The following is a 20494-nucleotide window of genomic DNA, read 5'->3' on the forward strand; positions in this document are numbered from 1 at the left end:
CGAAGAAGCATTCTGAAGAACGCTTGGCCCCGATTATTGGCCCGTGTTAAAGGACCATTCTCAGGAAAACCTGTCCCATCCTGTGTTACCCAGACAACACATTGATTAGAATTTCCACTGTGTTCTTTCTGTGGCAGCGCTACAAAAAAATGAAATACTACCTGCCAGGTTTCTCTAGGATTACAGCTCACTGCTGAGGGTCATAGCCGACAGACACTTTGGGATCAGATTATTATCCTTTCAGGCTCCTTGCACACAGACAATTTAAAAGTTGAGTGTGTGCATACAACCAATCAAATGAATGGGTCTTACTTTTGCCCGATTTGCAAGGGCTCCTTCACACGGGTTTGTTTTTTTTTTATCAGTATTTTGTGAGCCAACACCAGAAGTGGAACGTACAGAGACAAAGTATAATGGGAAGCTTTGTATTTCTTCTGTATTTTGGACCCACTTCTGGCTTTGGCTCCCAAAATATTGATGAAAAATACTGACGTGTGAAGGAGCCCTAAATGTGATTTTTTTTTTCCAGAGATGGTCAAGTCATATTTGGTCAGTGGCCAATCATGATCTTCAACAGGGTTTTTCTCAGATTGTTGTTCATTTTCAGTACCATGTAGGGGAAAAAGAATGACGATTTTTTTTTTTAATTTCCCCCATGACTAAAGTGAATGGTATCTCATACAATCTGCTATTAAAGAGTCTTAGGCAGCATTACCTCTGCTGGGGCCACTCCAACTCTTTTTGGCCAAGCACACTGCAATCAGGTCAATATTATTTCTTTGTCTTGTAATTAATGTTTTTGCATAATTTTTTGAATATGTAAATGTTTTATTTTCTTTTTGTTAGTTTATATATACTTCTTTAATGAGTTTTATTTGATTTTTTTTCCTCATTCCACAGAAAACTATATTTCACATTGGTGCATAAAAACCCCATACATGGCAGAGTCTGCGCTTCTGCGTCTGGATGTCTCGGATCAGGTTCAGACGTATCGAACAGAGGCTTTTTCTATGTTCCCACTGAGAAAGGTGTGTCTGAGCTCTAATATAAGGGGGTGATGTAGCACACTACATGTTTTACATTTATTATGCTCCTGCTCAAATGTCATATTCCCAGTTGATTGTAGCACGAACATTTCATGGTTATTTACCAGGAACACTGTAAATGCCAGACCGCTGAAATGATAAGTAAGAGCTCCTGTTGCAAGGACTTTCCTTTCCAGTGACATTAGCATATAACTATGAGCCTCCGCATTCCATACTATTAGGGCACGACCAGTATTGCACACTCTGCTTTGCACTATATACATGACTTTCTGCACCTATGTAGAAGCAGAAGAAGCATGGCAATGGGATAGCGCACACTAACTGATCCAGTTATGAAAGGAGAAGGAAAACGGGAGGAGAGACCAGGAAAGATGCTGATACAATATAATGCAGGCTTGTAAGCTGAGGAAGGAGACCAGGAGAATAGCTTATCGATATACTAGGAACATGAGAGGACAATAGAGGGGAGTCCAGGGAACATGTTAATGTAATCATGTTGCAGACGTGTAATTTAAGAAAGGAGGCTGAAAGATCAGACTGCAGTCCAATGAGGTATCAACCTTGACATACCCTTCAATGCCCTGTATAATCCTCCAGTGGTATTAAATGAACAGATATTGACAGTTCTGTGTAGCGGAAACCATCTAAGTACCAGCCTGCCAAGACTTTCCTGCTCAGTAAGATTAGCATAGAACTGTGTCGGCTTCATGTTAGAAGTTTCAGATTCATCACTCTACTGTACAAATGTCATATTCCCAGTACATTGTAGCACGAATATCCGATGGTTATATACCAGGTACAGTGTAGATGCCAGGCCTTTATAATGGAATGAATAGAAGGTCATTTTGTTGAGTTGCACTGATATTTGCAAGTGCTACCACAAGAAACATCTTGGTACTTCCTTGACAGGACTTTACTCCTCAGCGAAATTACTATAACTATGACATAAGTCCCTGCATGTTATGCTGGTTGGGTGAGACCATCGCTCCACAGTCATCTTCTCACTCTCTCTGTACATGCCTATCTGCACCCAAGGAGAAGCAGAAGGGACGAGGCAATGGCAGGAGAGACCAGTGATCATGCTAGTCTAATAATGCAGGCGTGTAAGTTGAGGCTAGGAGACCATACTGTAGCCTAGTGAGATACCAAGTTTGACATACCCTTCCTTGTTTTAATTGAACATATATTGACAGCTATGTGGAGAAAACATCCTATCGGGAGAAAAAGGCTTCACACATTATACCTGTAGGTTATGGAGTCCCAAGATAATGAGCAGGAGACATAGGCTTCCATATGGTAATTACCACGCACCCTGCTGATAGCCTAGCATGTTCCTATGCTGGTAGATAATGGCACTAGGCAGCTGTTAAGTGCGCTGCGATGATATGTTGTATTAGTTTCCCTTTGTGTACTGCGGCTCACCAATTGACTGAATATAAGCAACACGTGAGACTCCTCCAGAATGTTAAACACTGAACATAAGGGCCGTTCAGACACAGATGTGGTTTTATTACAAGACTAAAGCAAATTCATACAGCAGCTAATTAAGAACCAAAAACTATGTCTCATCACATTAACAACAATGGGAATCAGCAGTACTCGCAGCCTCGGCCAAAGAAAATATTCTTAAACCATCAAATGTAATACACTGAAAGGAAAACCCAACAGGACACTAAGCTAGAAGAATAACACAGCAATCCTCGAAAATAAAAGACCCCCAACTTGGTGATGCGGAGACAACTATGGTCATGGACTTCAATGAAATCTAAGCTTTCTGTTATACCTTACTGATGCGACTGTGTTCATAGCAGAAATGTGGCGGATCAGATTCATAATGCACAATTACACCATCACAAAATGAAATCTGAAAGGACGTTATGTTGCAAAAGGCACAACTTATGGGTTCCTGTGAATGTTTCTGCTCTATTATGGTGGTTCCACGAGGGCCAATCTATCTGCCCAATGTAACGACAAAGCATGCTGATCGACTCTCTTTAAAGTCTCTTTACATGGACCAAGAATCGCTGATATGTATATATATATACATAGAGCTGTCATTTGTCAGCTGTGCATCTCCCCATTCACACGGCAAAATCTACAGCTGACCAGCGAGCATTTTTGTCCTTATTAGAAAGCAACCGTCAGCCACTGAATTAGTGTTCACTCTTTCGTTGGCTGATCACTGTTACTTTTACATGGCCTTCATACAAGTCGATTCTCAAATCGATGTAACGAGCGCCGATCATTAAAGCCTGTTGATTGATGCTCGTTTAGACTTATTTTACATGAACCAAGAATCGCTGATATGGAAACAAAGTACTATTGCTATGATCATTAGTCTCCATAGAGCTGTTATTGGTCAGATGTACATCTCATATGAACAGAGAGATGTACAATTGACCAGTGAGTATTTTTATGCAAACAACCGAGTGTTCACGCATCCATTGGCTGATCACTGTCCTTTTTCCATGACCCGATGATTTGGTGAATGAAGGTTAAGGAGACCATTTGTGCCCAATGAACGGGCCATATAAAAGTCCCTTTAATCTGCATAGTATCTCACTCACACTAGAGCAGTGTTTTATGCTTGTTAATTCCTCCTACATTGTTGTATACATGAAGTTGTGACTGTAGACATATTAATGAGGTTTTTGGAAAGTAAGAAAAACATTGAGTAGGGAATGGGCTAAATAAAAATAAGTAATACTCACTGGTTAGATGTCCCCTGGTCCAGCACAGAAGTCCCCATCCCCACCACTCTGGTCCCAGAAGAAGCAGCCGTAATAACATGCCGTTCACTTTACACGTGATGGCTTAGCTAGTCATTGGTGATACAGCCATGAATGACATATGACTGCTGAAACCAATGATTGGCTGAGTAGTCATATGTACAATGAATGACACGTAACCACTGCAGCTTCTTATCGGGCTGTGAACTAGGGCTCCTGAGCTTGACTAAGAGGACATCTTACTAGTGAGTATTGACTTTTTTTTTATTTTAGCCCATTTCTTGCGCATACAATTTTTTTCTTTACTCTCAGAAAGCCCTTTTAAAGACTATGGAGTCTTGTGCTCAGCCAGTCACCCACCGGATGTACTTTCATCACTCTTCCTTCACCACTTGTCTGTTAGTCCTTGCATGTTATGCCCTATAGTCAGACCCCTGAGCATACTTGGCTTAGTAAACAAGGGGAAGGTTCAGTCCTGGGAGATAGCAATACAAAGTCCTCCTCATACACTTTCTATCTAATTCAGTTTCTCCACAATGATGTCACTAATAGAGATGAGCGAACGTGTTCGTCCGAACTTGATATCCGTGCGGATATTAGGGTGTTCGGGATGTTCGTTATTCGTAACGAACACCATGCGGTGTTCGGGTTACTTTCATTTCCTTCCCTGAGACGTTAGCGCGCTTTTCTGGCCAATTGAAAGACAGGGAAGGCATTACAACTTCCCCCTGCGTCGTTCAAGCCCTATACCACCCCCCTGCAGTGAGTGGCTGGGGAGATCAGGTGTCCGCCTAATATAAAAGTCGGCCCCTCCCGCGGCTCGCCACAGATGCCTTGTGAGTTAGTGAGGGACAGTGCTGTTTGTACCGGAGCTGCTGTAGGGAAAGAATTGGTAGTTAGTGTGGGCTTCAAGACCCCCAAAGGTCCTTATTAGGGCCACTGATAGCTGTGTGTTGGCTGCTGTTAGCAGTGGCAATTTTTTTTTTTCTCAAAATCGGCTCTGCAGAGCGTTGCACCCGGCATTAGGGACAGAAGTGTTGCATAGGCAGGGAGAGTGTTAGGAGTGAGTGTAGCCTTCAAGAACCTCAACGGTCCTTTCTAGGGCCATATTTAACCGTGTGCAGTACTGTGCTGGCTGCTGTTAGCTGTGCTGCATTTTTTTTTTCTTCTCAAAATCGCCTCTGCAGAGCATTGCACCCTCCATTGATACTGCAGGGAAAGAATTGTGTAGGCAGGGCCACAACACAGTTATTATTCATTGAATATACGCAGTGCGGCCTTTTGGTGGAAAAAAACTGAAAATAATTCTATTTGTCCTGCCTCTGTCCGTCCTAAGGGCGGTGGACACGTGTCGGCTGCGTGTGCAACGTTTAAAAATCAGACGCACCCAGCTACGTTTTACTGCTGGCTTCGCCATTTGCTTTCCTTAATTTGGAAAAAAAATACCTGCTCTGCCAGAGTTATAATAACTCTGCTACCCTCAAGTTCTGTGCCACATTAGCAGGGCCACAGCACAGTTATTAAACTTCTCATGTTCATTGAATATACGCAGTGCTGCCTTTTGGTGGAAAAAAACTGAAAATAATTCTATTTGTCCTGCCTCTGTCCGTCCTAAGGGCGGTGGACACGTGTCGGCTGCGTGTGCAACGTTTAAAAATCAGATGCACCCAGCTACGGTTTACTGCTGGCTTCGCCATTTGCTTTCCTTAATTGGAAAAAAAAATACCTGCTCTGCCAGAGTTAATAACTCTGCTACCCTCAAGTTCTGTGCCACATTAGCAGGGCCACAGCACAGTTATTAAACTTCTCATGTTCATTGAATATACGCAGTGCTGCCTTTTGGTGGAAAAAAACTGAAAATAATTCTATTTGTCCTGCCTCTGTCCGTCCTAAGGGCGGTGGACACGTGTCGGCTGCGTGTGCAACGTTTAAAAATCAGACGCACCCAGCTACGGTTTACTGCTGGCTTCGGCATTTGCTTTCCTTAATTGGAAAAAAAAATACCTGCTCTGCCAGAGTTAATAACTCTGCTACCCTCAAGTTCTGTGCCACATTAGCAGGGCCACAGCACAGTTATTAAACTTCTCATGTTCATTGAATATACACAGTGCTGCCTTTTGGTGGAAAAAAACTGAAAATAATTCTATTTGTCCTGCCTCTGTCCGTCCTAAGGGCGGTGGACACGTGTCGGCTGCGTGTGCAACGTTTAAAAATCAGACGCACCCAGCTACGGTTTACTGCTGGCTTCGCCATTTGCTTTCCTTAATTGGAAAAAAAAATACCTGCTCTGCCAGAGTTAATAACTCTGCTACCCTCAAGTTCTGTGCCACATTAGCAGGGCCACAGCACAGTTATAAAACTTAGATTATTCATTCACTAGAGGCAGTGGGGCCTTTCGTTTTCAAAAAAGGGAAAAAATTATATTTGGCCTGCAGTCTTGCGCCAATTTATTTCCTGCCTGTGAAATCAAATCACTGGTAATACAGCATGCTGAGGGGTAGGGGTAGGCCTAGAGGACGTGGACGCGGCCGAGGACGCGGAGGGCCAAGTCAGGGTGTGGGCACAGGCCGAGCTCCTGATCCAGGTGTGTCGCAGCCGACTGCTGCGCGATTAGGAGAGAGGCACGTTTCTGGCGTCCCCACATTCATCGCCCAATTAATGGGTCCACGCGGGAGACGGTTATTAGAAAATGAGCAGTGTGAGCAGGTCCTGTCCTGGATGGCAGAAAGTGCTTCGAGCAACCTATCGTCAACACGCAGTTCTGCGCCGTCCACTGCTGCAAATCCGAATCCTCTGTCTGCTGCTCCTCCTTCCTCCCAGCCTCCTCACTCCACTACAATGACACCTGCTCAGGAGCGGGAACACTCCCAGGAACTGTTCTCGGGCCCCTGCTTAGATTGGGCAGCAGCGGTTCCTCTCCCACCAGAGGAGTTTATCGTCACTGATGCCCAACCATTTGAAAGTTCCCGGGGTCCGGGGGAAGAGGCTGGGGACTTCCGCCAACTGTCTCAACAACTTTCTGTGGGTGAGGAGGACGATGACGATCAGACACAGTTGTCTTGCAGTGAGGTAGTAGTAAGGGCAGTAAGTCCGAGGGAGCAGCGCACAGAGGATTCGGAGGAAGAGCAGCAGGACGATGAGGTGACTGACCCCACCTGGTGTGCAACGCTTACTCAGGAGGACAGGTCTTCAGAGGGGGAGTCAAGGGCATCAGCAGGGCAGGTTGCAAGAGGCAGTGCGGTGGCCAGGGGTAGAGGCAGGGCCAGACCGAATAATCCACCAACTGTTTCCCAAAGCGCCCCCTCGCGCCATGCCACCCTGCAGAGGCCGAGGTGCTCTAAGGTCTGGCAGTTTTTCACAGAGACGCCTGACGACCGACGAACAGTGGTGTGCAACCTTTGTCGCGCAAAGCTCAGCCGGGGAGCCAACACCAACAGCCTCACCACCACCACCATGCGCAGACATATGATGGCCAAGCACCCCACAAGGTGGGACGAAGGCCTTTCAGCGCCTCCGGTTTGCACCCCTGCCTCTCCCCCTGTGCCCCAACCTGCCACTGAGATCCAACCCCCCTCTCAGGACACGGGCACTACCGCCTCATGGCCTGCACCCACACCCTCATCTCCGCTGTCCTCGGCCCCATCCAGCAGTGTAGTTCAGCGCACCGTCCAGCCGTCGCTTGCGCAACTGTTGGAGCGCAAGCGCAAGTACGCCGCCACGCACCCGCACGCTCAAACGTTAACCGTCCGCATAGCAAAATTCATCAGCCTTGAGATGCTGCCGTATAGGGTTGTGGAAACTGAGTCCTTCAAAAGTATCATGGAGGCGGCGGCCCCACGCTACTCAGTTCCCAGTCGCCACTACTTTTCCCGATGTGCCGTCCCAGCCCTGCACGACCACGTCTCCCGCAACATTGTACGCGCCCTCACCAACGCGGTTACTGCCACGGTCCACTTAACAACGGACACGTGGACAAGCACAGGCGGGCAGGGCCACTACATCTCCCTGACGGCACATTGGGTGAATTTAGTGGAGGCTGGGACAGAGTCAGAGCCTGGGACCGCTCACGTCCTACCCACCCCCAGAATTGCGGGCCCCAGCTCGGTGGTGGTATCTGCGGAGGTGTATGCTTCCTCCACTAAAGCACCCTCCTCCTCCTCCTCCTCTGTCTCGCAATCAAGATGTGTTAGCAGCAGCATGTCGCCAGCAGTCGGTGTCGCGCGGTGTGGCAGCACAGCGGTGGGCAAGCGTCAGCAGGCCATGCTGAAACTACTCAGCTTAGGCGATAAGAGGCACACGGCCCACGAACTGCTGCAGGGTCTGACACAGCAGACCGACCGCTGGCTTGCGCCGCTGAGCCTCCAACCGGGCATGGTCGTGTGTGACAACGGCCGTAACCTGGTGGCGGCTCTGCAGCTCGGCAGCCTCACGCACGTGCCATGCCTGGCCCACGTCTTTAATTTGGTGGTTCAGCGCTTTCTGAAAAGCTACTCACGCTTGTCAGACCTGCTCGTAAAGGCGCGCCGGCTCTGCGCACATTTCCGCAAGTCCCACACGGACGCTGCCACCCTGCGCACCCTGCAACATCACTTTAAGCTGCCAGTGCACCGACTGCTGTGCGACGTGCCCACACGGTGGAACTCTACGCTCCACATGTTGGCCAGGCTCTATGAACAGCGTAGAGCTATAGTCGAATACCAACTCCAACATGGGCGGCGCAGTGGGAGTCAGCCTCCTCAATTCCTTTCAGAAGAGTGGGCCTGGTTGGCAGACATCTGCCATGTCCTTGGTAATTTTGAGGAGTCTACCCAGGTGGTGAGCGGCGATGCTACAATCATTAGCATCACCATTCCTCTGCTATGCATCTTGAGAAATTCCCTGCAAACCATAAAGGCAGCTGCTTTGCGCTCGGAAACGGGGGCGGTGGAAGACAGTATGCCGCTGGATAGTCAGGGCACCCTCCTGTCTATTTCTCAGCGCGTACAGGAGGAGGAGGAGGAGCATGAGGAGGATGAGGAGGAGGGGGAAGAGACAGCTTGGCCCGCTGCTGACGGTACACCGGCTGATTGCCTGTCATCCTTTCAGCGTGTATGGCCTGAGGAGGAGGAGGAGGAGGAGGAGGATCCTGAAAGTGATCTTCCTAGTGAAGACAGCCATGTGTTGCGTACTGGTACCCTGGCACACATGGCTGACTTCATGTTAGGATGCCTTTCTCGTGACCCTCGCGTTGCATGCATTCTGGCCACAACGGATTACTGGGTGTACACACTGCTCGACCCACGCTATAAGGAGAACCTGCCCACTCTCATTCCCGAAGAGGAAAGGGGTTCGAGAGTGTTGCTATACCACAGGACCCTGGCGGACAAGCTGATGGTAAAATTCCCAGCCGACAGCGCTAGTGGCAGAAGGCGCAGTACCGAGGGCAAGGTAGCAGGGGAGGTGCGGAGATCGAGCAGCATGTACATCCCAGGCAGTGCAACAGTCTTTAAGGGCCTGGCCAGCTTTATGGCTCCCCAGCAAGACTGTGTCACCGCTCCCCAGTCAAGGCTGAGTCGGCGGGAGCACTGTAAAAGGATGGTGAGGGAGTACGTAGCCGATCGCACGACCATCCTCGGTGACGCCTCTGCCCCCTACAACTACTGGGTGTCGAAGCTGGACACGTGGCCTGAACTAGCGCTGTATGCCCTGGAGGTGCTTGCTTGTCCTGCGGCTAGCGTCTTGTCGGAGAGGGTGTTTAGTGCGGCTGGGGGAATCATCACAGATAAGCGTAGCCGCTTGTCAACCGACAGTGCCGACAGGCTAACACTCATCAAGATGAACAAAGGCTGGATTTCCCCAGACTACTGTTCTCCACCAGCGGACAGCAGCGATACGTAAGCAATACGTAGGCTGCACCCGCGGATGGAAGCTACGTTCTCTCTCACCATCCAAAACGGGGACATTTCTGCTTCATCAATCTGTGTCTAATATTCCTCCTCCTCCTCCTGCTCCTCCTCCTGAAACCTCACGTAATCACGCTGAACGGGCAATTTTTCTTAGGGCCACAAGGCTCACTCAAATAATTTTTCTGAACAATTTTTATAAGTTTCAATGCGCTTAAAAGCGTTGGAACTTTAACTTGAACCAATTTTTCGTTACACTGGGCTGCCTCCAGGCCTAGTTACCACTTAAGCCACATTAACCAAAGCGATTCACCTGCCATCTTGGTTGGGCATGGCCAATTTTTACTGAGGTACATTAGTACTGTTGGTACACCAATTTTTTGGGGCCCTCACCTACAGTGTAATCATAGCAATTTGTATGTTCTTCGCCTGCACTCACGGTACAGAAAGGTGTGTGGGGTTGGCCTACACTTTAGCTACATAAATGTAACTTGGGCCTTGGCTATACTAAGGCTACTGAAATGGAACTAAGACTGCGCTCCCGCTATACTGCTGCTTCGGAATTGTTACTGGGGCCTGTCTTGAGTGCTACTATTGCTGACATGGAACGAAGACTGCGCTCCCGCTATACTGCTGCTTCGGAATTGTTACTGGGGCCTGTCTTGAGTGCTACTATTGCTGACATGGAACGAAGACTGCGCTCCTCCTATAATGCTGCTACTGATATGTTAGTGGGGCCTGTCCTAATGCTACGGCTGAAATGTTACGAATTCTGGGCTCTGCCTATACCGCTGCTAATGGTATGTCTCTGGGGTGTGGAAACAGAGGCTTCCCAAAGACATCATGGCGGCGAGGCCATTTCCCACCAACGCGGTTACTGTTAAGGTGCATATAACCACGGACACGTGGAGAGGACACGTAGTGCCTCAAAAACATCCCCCTCCTCCTCCAACAGGGAAAACATTCTTGGCAAATGCCTTTGCATTGGTTCGTCTGGTGGCAGTCCAAGAATTTCACCTTTACCGACACAACAAGAGAGCCCCCACACCATCCCCCCGCCACGGCCCACTTAATCCTGGCCGCATTCCGAAAACCAACAAAATACAACCGTGCTACTAGGTCCGCAGTCACCACCACATTACCACCAACGCGGTTACTGTTAAGGTGCATATAACCACGGACACGTGGAGAGGACACGTAGTGCCTCAAAAACATCCCCCTCCTCCTCCAACAGGGAAAACATTCTTGGCAAATGCCTTTGCATTGGTTCGTCTGGTGGCAGTCCAAGAATTTCACCTTTACCGACACAACAAGAGAGCCCCCACACCATCCCCCCGCCACGGCCCACTTAATCCTGGCCGCATTCCGAAAACCAACAAAATACAACCGTGCTACTAGGTCCGCAGTCACCACCACATTACCACCAACGCGGTTACTGTTAAGGTACATATTACCAGTCTGACTGGGGCATGCAGACACCTTGACAGAATGAATAGTGTGTGGCACATAGGTTCCCCATTGCTATGCCCACGTGTGCAGCTCCTGATGGCGGTGGCACAGGATTATATTTCTCATTGCTTCTGTACAGCATTGTGGGCTATCGCCCCGCCCCTTTTAAAGAGGGTCGCTGCCTAGCCGTGCCAACCCTCTGCAGTGTGTGCCTGCGGTTCCTCCTCATGGCAGACGCACTTCTAAATAGACATGAGGGTGGTGTGGCATGAGGGCAGCTGAAGGCTGCGCAGGGACACTTTGGTGTGCGCTGTGGGAGGGAGGGGGGGCGGTTGGTCAGCATGTAACCCAGGAGAAGTGGCAGCGGAGTGTCATCCAGGCAGTGATTGTGCTTTGTTGTAGCTAGTGTGGTGCTTAGCAAAGGTATGCCATGCTAATGAGGGCTTTTCAGAAGTAAAAGTTGTTGGGAGGGGGGGGGCCCACTCTTGCCGGTATTGTGGCTTAATAGTGGGACCTGTGAACTTGAGATGCAGCCCAACATGTAGCCCCTCGCCTGCCCTATCCGTTTCTGTGTCATTCCCATCACTTTCTTGAATTGCCCAGATTTTCACACATGAAAAGCTTAGCGAGCATCGGCGAAATACAAAAATGCTCTGGTCGCCCATTGACTTCAATGGGGTTCGTTATTCAAAACGAACCCTCGAACATCGCGGGAAGTTCGTTTCGAATAACGAACACCCGAACATTTTGGTGTTCGCTCATCTCTAGTCACTAACTTATGTACTAATTAGTTTCTTAATATACTATTATAGCAATCAGAATTCCATTTTTCTCATAGTCAGCTTCATAAACATGAAACTAAAAATCTGTCACCACTAGCGGGAGTTTTAGTAGCTTACTGTATACATAGTAAGATATTATGCAAGGCTGAAAAAAGACAATGTCCATCCAGTTCAGCCTGTTATTATGGAGTTCAATGTGAACCAGTATGCAGGAAGCTCCTAAGCTCCCCCTATTGGTGGCATAGGCAGCTGGATTTTTGTTTAGCTGTCTATAGAAGGGATTTAGAGCTCTGAGCTCTACAAAGATGTTTTAAGAAATCAACACAGAATTTTTGATCTATTTAAATAAAAAAATAATATTTAAAGGTGGATATTCAATTTAAGGCTTTTGGACAAAACTGATGTTTTTCTGTTGTTCTCAGGACCTCCAAAAAAGTTGTCTCCAACATTGAACTTTAATCCTTGCTTGAACACGGCCTGTGGCAAGCCTGCAGTCCGCCCCCTTGTGGACACTGGAGCCATGGTGTTTGTTGTCTTTGGAATTCGAGGAGTAAATCGGACAAGAGTCCCAGATAATCATGTGTTGGGGGAACTGGTAGGAAACTTAGTTTTTAACATGTAACATACACTTACATGCAGCAGATAAATGTATCCTATCAATGCCTAGAGACGGTATGATATCACTTAAAGGAGAACTGCAGTCAACACATGACTACTCAGTATTGACTTTACATAGTAAACCAATGGCAGTAAGGCTTCAAATTGGAAAGTAGTAACATACGTTTATTTAGATTTGGTCAAATGATTCCCCCTTTATGGATTTCTCCTTTATGGATCATTTTCTTACTACTTTACTATTTTTGATTATCTCTCCCATTATAAGCTTATAAAAGATAACAGTTTGCAATGCGCCTCTCATACTTTATAAAATTACCTATTAAAGGTAGTATTTTAAATCGGACTTACCTGGTGCACGAAGGGTTAATCCGTAGATTAAGGCGTTAATCCTTCGGCACCTGTTGTCCTGGTCTGCGGTATCAAGGTTTCTTTTACTCCTTTGGCTGTGTATCCCAGGAGCGGCGTCTCGGGAGTTCCAAGGCTCGTGCTTGCAGGCACGGTCGGCAGGATAAATGTTGTAGTTTCGAATAAAAAAAGATCCCCGCGCCTTCAAGAAAACCTTCCTTAATGTTCAAGCTACGCGTTTCAACATATAAAATGTCTTTTTCAAGCTTACATACATATGCTATTTTGTTACATATATATGTATATATATATACACAGAGAGCACTTTACTACATGGCACACTTGATCTCATTTAGAGGGGGCGTGTTTGTTAATTGGAGTGATTAATTGATCACCTGACATAGTCCCGTATCTTACTATGGAACGCTACTGCGTTGAATAAAGTTGATTGAAAATTTGGACCGCAGTAGCGTTGTGTATGTAAGCTTGAAAAAGACATTTTATATGTTGAAACGCGTAGCTTGAACATTAAAGAAGGTTTTCTTGAAGGCGCGGGGATCTTTTTTCATTCGAAACCATTATAAGCTTAGTTTTCACATCTATCAAATGATGTCTGTTTAGGGAAAATAATTACCATAAATGGGTAGAATCTGACATAGACTTGTTGAGGTTATGGAAATGACTGTCATTGGCTTTAACAATGTAGAAACTATACTGTAATAGTGACTGTAAAGTCCTTACACTGCTTTGGTGAGGGGCGGGATTGTTTCTTTAATGATTTCAGTGATGGATTGTTTTAGTCTACTATCTATCTAGAAAATGTTTATTACTAACCACTATGTGAAGCATAAGAATTATTGGTTATATTACTGTTTATACTTGTACATTCACTTAAAGCGGCCCTCTGGGCTTGGACAAGCAAAGATGGCCACATCAACTTCTCTGATAACCAGATATACCCACGCAAAAAAAATGCATCCGCACTCAGAAGCAGGGAAATACGCAAGGAATACGCAGAGTTTTACTCAATGTGTCCAATGACTTAGCATGGATTTCCCTTTTAGGTATCACTGTCTTATTATCCCCTGCCTGACATCTTTCTTCCGCCTTGTTCTTGTCTTTTTCTGAAAGGGCAGGGTGATCTATGATGACAAGTTTGACCTCTTTAAAGAAATCGGTAATCTCTGCCGACTGTGCAAAGAGATAGCCAGTAATACAGACTTGGTGAAAGCAGGTGGAGCACAGTGTCTCCCTTCAGGTAAGACACTACTTTTGTATTACATGTCGGGTATTCTTATCAGACAGTTTCAGTGCTTCAGCTTAAATGGAGGGATTTCTATGGTGTGAATGGTCAAGCACTACCCACTTTCTACTCAGACTCTAAAGGGCCATGGTGGCATACGCTTGCCATATTACATAGTTTGTAAGGCCGAATGAAGACAATGTCCATCTAGTCCAGCCTGGCTATCCTCCTGTGTTGTTGATCCAGAGGAAGGCAAAAAACCCTAAGAGCAGAAGCTAATTAGCCATTTTGGGGAAAAAATTCCTTTCCGACTCCCCAATGGCAATCAGACTGTTCCCTGGATCAACCCCTAATAGTTCCTATCTACCTGTATACCCGGATTAATAATTAACCTAAGATTTATAATCTATAATATCCTTACTCTCCAGAAAGACATCTAGTCCCCTTTTAAACTCCTCTATGGATTTTGCCATCACTACTTCCTCAGGCAGAGAGTTCCACAGTCTAACTGCTCTAACAGTAAAGAATCCCCTTCTATTTTAGTGATGAAACCTGCTTTCTTCTAGACGTAGCGGATGCCCTCTTGTTACCGTCGCAGTCCTGGGTGTAAACAGATCCTGGTAGAGATCCTTGTATCGTCCCCTCATGTATTTATACATAGTTATTTGATCACCCCTTAGCCGTCTTTTTTCTAGAGTAAATAATCCCAGTTTGGATAGCCTCTCTGGGTATTCCAGTCCCGTCATTCCATGTATTAGTTTAGTTGCCCTTCTTTGAACCCCCTCCAATACTGTAACATCTTTCCTGAGCATCGGTGACCAGAACTGTGCACAGTATTCCATGTGAGGCCTGACAAGTGCCTTATATAATGGAAGGATAATGTTCTCGTCCTTCGCCCCTATACCTCTATACTATATTGTTATAGTTCACTAGATAAACTTACATATATTTAACAGGAGTGCTTCTTGGGAGCACTACATGGGACTAATGTCAGGCAGGCTTAATTGGCAGGATTGCATAGTACAGCAAAGAGGGGTTAGTGGCTAATCTGTGGTATTACTATAGGATACCAGGGGCCAAGCAGGCATCTTGCTTCTTCACAGTGAGCTGAGGCCAGACAAGCATGTCTTGTTACCCCTTAGTGTGACTTTGGGGATGACAGGATTTACAGTACATCATATGGTTGTTGTCCACGCTTATCCAGTTACTGCATAATTTGACTATTGGGATCCAGGTCCTAAAAGATTTTGATTGACCTTACATAGTATAACAATAGGGGTGGGACAAGGTTGCCTTTCTAACCTTTAGGATGATTATTGGAATCCATCACCTTTCTAGCTCAGCATGCTATTGCATATTACACATGAATATATGGGACAGGTTTGCTTGCTGTTGTGTTATATGACTATATGCACACAGAGTCCAATGGGTTAGCATGCTTCTCAAAATTAGGATTATAGAGGTCAGATATGCTTTATGTACTATGCTGTAGGATAATTATTGGGATTAATGGAACTTTTGGGATTGGAGAAACGGTTAAAGGATCTGGAAATGTTTAACTTTCACAAAAGGCTGAGAAGAGACTTAATAGCTGTCTACAAATATCTGAAGGGCTGTCACAGTGCAGAGCTATCATCCCTATTCTCATTTGTACAAGGAAAGACTAGAAGCAATGGGATGAAACTGAAAGGGAGGAGACACAGATTAGACATTAGAAAAAAACTTTCTGACAGTGAGGGTGATCAATGAGTGCAGAAGGTTACCATGGGAGGTGGCGAGTTCTCCTTCAATGGAAGTGTTCAAACAAAGGCTGGACAAATATCTGTCTGGGATGATTTAGTGATCCTGCACTATCATGAAGTTGCCCCTTATTTCCCTAATCTGCCCCTTCATCTGAGTGAGGAGACCCAGTAAGCACACCATATAATATTCTGCAAACCGTCTCATATGATGCCAGCTTGTTTCATTGTCTATATCCCAAAATAATTTGTCTCCCCAGGTTACAGTATATCCTCCTTTCTTCAGATGTTGCATCCTGAATGCAAGAACATCCCCGAGCCAAACCTTCTTCCTGGCCAGCTCTCCCATGGGGCTGTGGGTGTGAAAGATGGGAAGGTCCAATGGATCTCCATGGCATTTGAATCTGTAAGGACCAGATATAATATTATGGGTTTGCAGTCTAATTAGTAAAATTCTCCAGGTTTTCCAGGAGTCGGTCAACATCCTCCCTGTTGGCAGTTTTGATTCTGCTTTTTCCATACCATTAGATACTGGATTAAAGAAACTTTCTTTGTTGGGTCCGGTGTTAAGGGAGAACTCCTAAAATATTTAAGTCATTTACTATTCAGTTATTACAGAGTAATAGTTTAGAAAGTTGGCTGACATCAGATATGGTTGCCATCTGTACTCCCCAAGCACTTTGATCTTTACCATGGGCCCCATGCATTTATGAATGCCACTACAAGTGGGAGCTGAAGCAATTATTTTTCCTGTGACCCAACTTTCTTAGAAACAAAACTCAAAAATAATGGAGTCGAATTTTTGAAAATTTGATACGAAAAAATCCTGATCCATTATTCCGCAGTGACATTCTAGACTTGAGTGTTGCTCCTCCATCTGTGTTTCACTCCTGACTTTCATTAGGAACATTACTACTTTATATCTGGGTGCTCTCCCCTTTAAATTGACAAGCAGATTTACTGCATCCCCAGAGCCGGCTCAGAACGGCCTGTGCTTTTGCCTTATTCATCTCTCTATTATGATTTCATGAGAAGCAGCAGAAGCCCTGTAACAGGCAGAGCTCATTGCATCCCCATGTGTCCTGACTGTATACATATATATACCTAGAACAAGCTGCAGATGAGACTATGAAGTCTGTCTAATACATTATCTATATTTCCGTGCAGACAACCTACAAGGGTAAATCCTCCTTCCAGACATATAAAGATTATTTGAAATGGGAGTCATTCCTCCAACAGCACTTGCTGCATCTCCCTGCAGACTCGGCACTGAAACACGGGTTCCAGACATGCGAACACTGGAAGCAGATCTTCATGGAGATCATAGGCAAGTTGTGGGTCATTGCAACCCATATAGAATGTTGCAAAAAGATAGTGATTTGTATAGGCAACTGAATAGGGTTGTTAGTTAACAGTAAGAAAAGAAATGCATCAGTAAGCAGGTTAGAGCAGACACTTCCACTAGTGTTATAAATGGTCTTCTCAGAATGTCATATTGATGAGCTGTCCTTGGGGTATAGACCATCAATATCTGATCGGTATGACTCACAGTAGTTTACCCATGAATACTGCCATTCATACTTTTGTGGCTGTGCCTGGTACTACAGCTCACAATCATGTAGTCCCAGTGGAGCTCCACAATCCCAACTGAGGAGTGGTCATCTATATTACAGTCTCTTTACTCTGGAAATCAACTTGTTTCAGCAGAGACCAATAACGAAATTAGAGCCAGAAGGTGTGCCTGAGAGATATTAGGGTAACAGGGCAGAGCTAAACGAGGCTGTTTGCCCCCTGTGCAGGAAAATCTAATGGTACCCACAACAACTTATACCATGTTGTAAATTCCAGAGCATCACCTGCTTGTTCAGCACTTGCCCAGAGCTTCTCTGTTAGGCTTTGTATCAGAGACTGTATACCAGTATTATACAGGAGGAACTAACTAACTACTCCCCCGCATTATAAGGATTCAGATTGTTCGAGGAGTAACTGACAATAAACTTGATGACTATTTCCACTTGTGAGCAGCAAAATAGAGAGTTTGTGAGTGCAGCTCTGGAGTATAATTCAGGATGTAACTCAGGATCAGTACAGGATTAATAATCTATATAGTGAATCCACCAGCAGAATAGTGAGTGCAGCTCTGGAGTATAATTTAGGTTGGAACTGAGAATCAGTATTGGATAAGTAATGTAATGTATGTACACAGTGACTCCACCAGCAGAATAGTGAGTGCAGCTCTGGAGTATAATACAGGATGTAACTCGGGATCAGTACAGGATAAGTAATGTAATGTATATAACCAGTGACTTCACCAGCAAAATAGTGAGTGCAGCTCTGGAATATAATACTGGATGTAACTCAGGACCAGTACAGGATAAGTAATGTATGTACACAGTGACTCCACCAGCAGAATAGTGAGTGCTGCTCTGGAGTAAAATAGAGGATGGAACTGAGGATCAGTGCATGATAGGTAATGTAATGTATGTACACAGTGACTTTATCAGCAGAATAGTGAGTACAGCTCTGGAGTAGAAAACAGGATGTAACTCAGGATCAGTACAGGATAAGTAATGTAATGTATATAACCAGTAACTCCACCAGCAGAATAGTGAGTGCAGCTTTGGAGTATAATACTGGATGTAACTCAGGATCAGTACAGGATAAGTAATGTAATGTATATATATAGTGGCTCCACCAGCAGAATAGTGAGTGCAGCTCTGGGGTATAATACTAGATGTAACTCAGGTTCAGTACAGGATACATGAAATTGTCAGCAGTGTTCAACCATGTTCTATCTTCCAGGGGTACAGAGCGCCTTGTACGGTCTCATCCTCTCCCTTGCCATCTGCGTGACTGCTGTGGCTATCTTCACTACGCACGTCCTGCTCTTAATCCCAGTGCTGCTCACTATATTAGGTATGAGCATGACTACTTTTATGTGGTTTAGGTGCAGTATAATAGTCATTGTCTATTATAAGCTTTGTCACATGCCTCCATTGTCTATAATAAGCCTTGCTGCGTCCAACCATTCTCTTCCTTCCATTCTACTATTGCGCTGTTTCTCGTACAGTCAATGTTTCATGGTCTATTACAACCCGATGATCTGTGGATACTATGAGGAATACTGTGGCATCGGATGTGTTTAGCAGTCACTGGAGCAGTACATCGTATTCATTAGGAATATTGTTACTGCTTCCTTTTACTGCAAACAGGTACGAAATGAAAAGGGAAGGAGGGAATTATGACACTGCCTTATAACAGGTAATATACAATTGTAGAGAGCTGAATTGGTCATGCATGCATGTGGGGTGTCATGTGGACATTGCTACCTCGGTGCCTTTTTTTGTGGACTTGTAGCAGGAAATTGCTTGGTTCTGGCACAGGCTGAATGGGTATCTGACCAGAACTGCTAACTTGTCTGGTAGTGTTTGTTCGACCTCTTTGTTCTTGAAATGCTGGGTCCATTTCCCTTATGGCAGGAACTGTGTGTCCCCATGGTCGAACCAAGATGATGAATAGTTCGGGAAAAGCGCCCTACTACAGGGATGGCACTGTGCTAATTGTGACACTTGAAGACACAGGAGTTCCACGTGTTCCTGAAAACTCTTTTAATCTACCGTATAAGGGCTTTCACCCACTAGCAGCTTTTTTTTCTTTTCAAAATGTCAATGGGACTTTCTAATGTTAAAATCTAGAGATGAGCGAGCATACTCGCTAAGGACAAATAGTTGAGCGAGTATTGTCCTTTTCGAGTACCGCTCGTGAGAAAAGATTCGGGTGCCGGTGGGGGTGAGCGGTGTGTTGCGGGAGTGAGCAAGAGGGAGCGCGGGGGAGAGAGAGATCTCCCACCCGTGTTCCCCCGCTCTCCCACGCCGGCACCCGAATCGTTTCTCATGAGCGGGCAGGTAGTCGAAAAGGACAATACTCACTCAAGTATTTGCCCTTAACGAGTATGCTCGCTCATCTCTATTAAAATCGTATCGCACAAAAAATCGCAAGTTTGCGATTCTGTGATTTTTGTGCGATGCGATTTTAACATTAGAAAGTCCCACTAACGTGTGGGGGAAAAAAACACTAGTGGGTAAAAGCCCTAACTTTGCATCAAAAACTGGAATCAACGTAGTCAGCAGTTAGTGGGTGGCCCTTGAGAACCGCTGGAAAAAAGTACCCAAAAGTCTTCTCGTTGGTCCTTCAATATAGCACAGGTTGACAGTTTCTTCACACTGCCCCTTCTACACAAAACAGGCAGAAGCTCTGTCTCCCATTTTCTATCACTTAACTCAGTAGCTTCAACAGCGCCATCAACATGGCAAAGGCCAAAACTTCCTGTTTCGGACTCTGGACCAGCCCCTTCCACCCTGATTTAATGAAACATAACACGATATAATAAACAAGTTTGAACATATATGAATAACACAATGGGACACTTCGTTACATACTAATTAAAGTTATGACAAAAGACAGCTCCAGGAGTAACATAACCCACATTTACAGCCATGGAGAGGGGATAGAGAGGAAAGAATATTGGGTCTGTGTATACTTATGGGTATTTTAGCATTAAGTTGTCATTTAGGAGTTAGCATTAGATTTTCACATGTACTTGAATGAAAATTCTACTAGGTTTTGCTGTAACATGGCAGCAGGAAAAATATCACATTGAT

The 20494-nt window shown here is 45.5% G+C and overlaps 1 protein-coding gene across 1 annotated transcript in view; it reads left to right on the forward strand.

Moving 5' to 3' along the window:
• DISP3 (dispatched RND transporter family member 3) overlaps nt 1-20494 on the forward strand; it is a 127106-nt gene that overhangs the window by 101229 nt on the left and 5383 nt on the right. Inside the window, exons 14-19 of the mRNA XM_066607453.1 lie at nt 901-1028; nt 12311-12483; nt 13983-14109; nt 16094-16239; nt 17001-17160; nt 18636-18749. Coding sequence (XP_066463550.1) covers nt 901-1028; nt 12311-12483; nt 13983-14109; nt 16094-16239; nt 17001-17160; nt 18636-18749 — 848 coding nt within the window. The remainder of the gene's footprint in view (nt 1-900; nt 1029-12310; nt 12484-13982; nt 14110-16093; nt 16240-17000; nt 17161-18635; nt 18750-20494) is intronic.

This window comes from Eleutherodactylus coqui, chromosome 6, assembly GCF_035609145.1.
Source record: "Eleutherodactylus coqui strain aEleCoq1 chromosome 6, aEleCoq1.hap1, whole genome shotgun sequence".
NCBI lineage: Eukaryota > Metazoa > Chordata > Amphibia > Anura > Eleutherodactylidae > Eleutherodactylus > Eleutherodactylus coqui.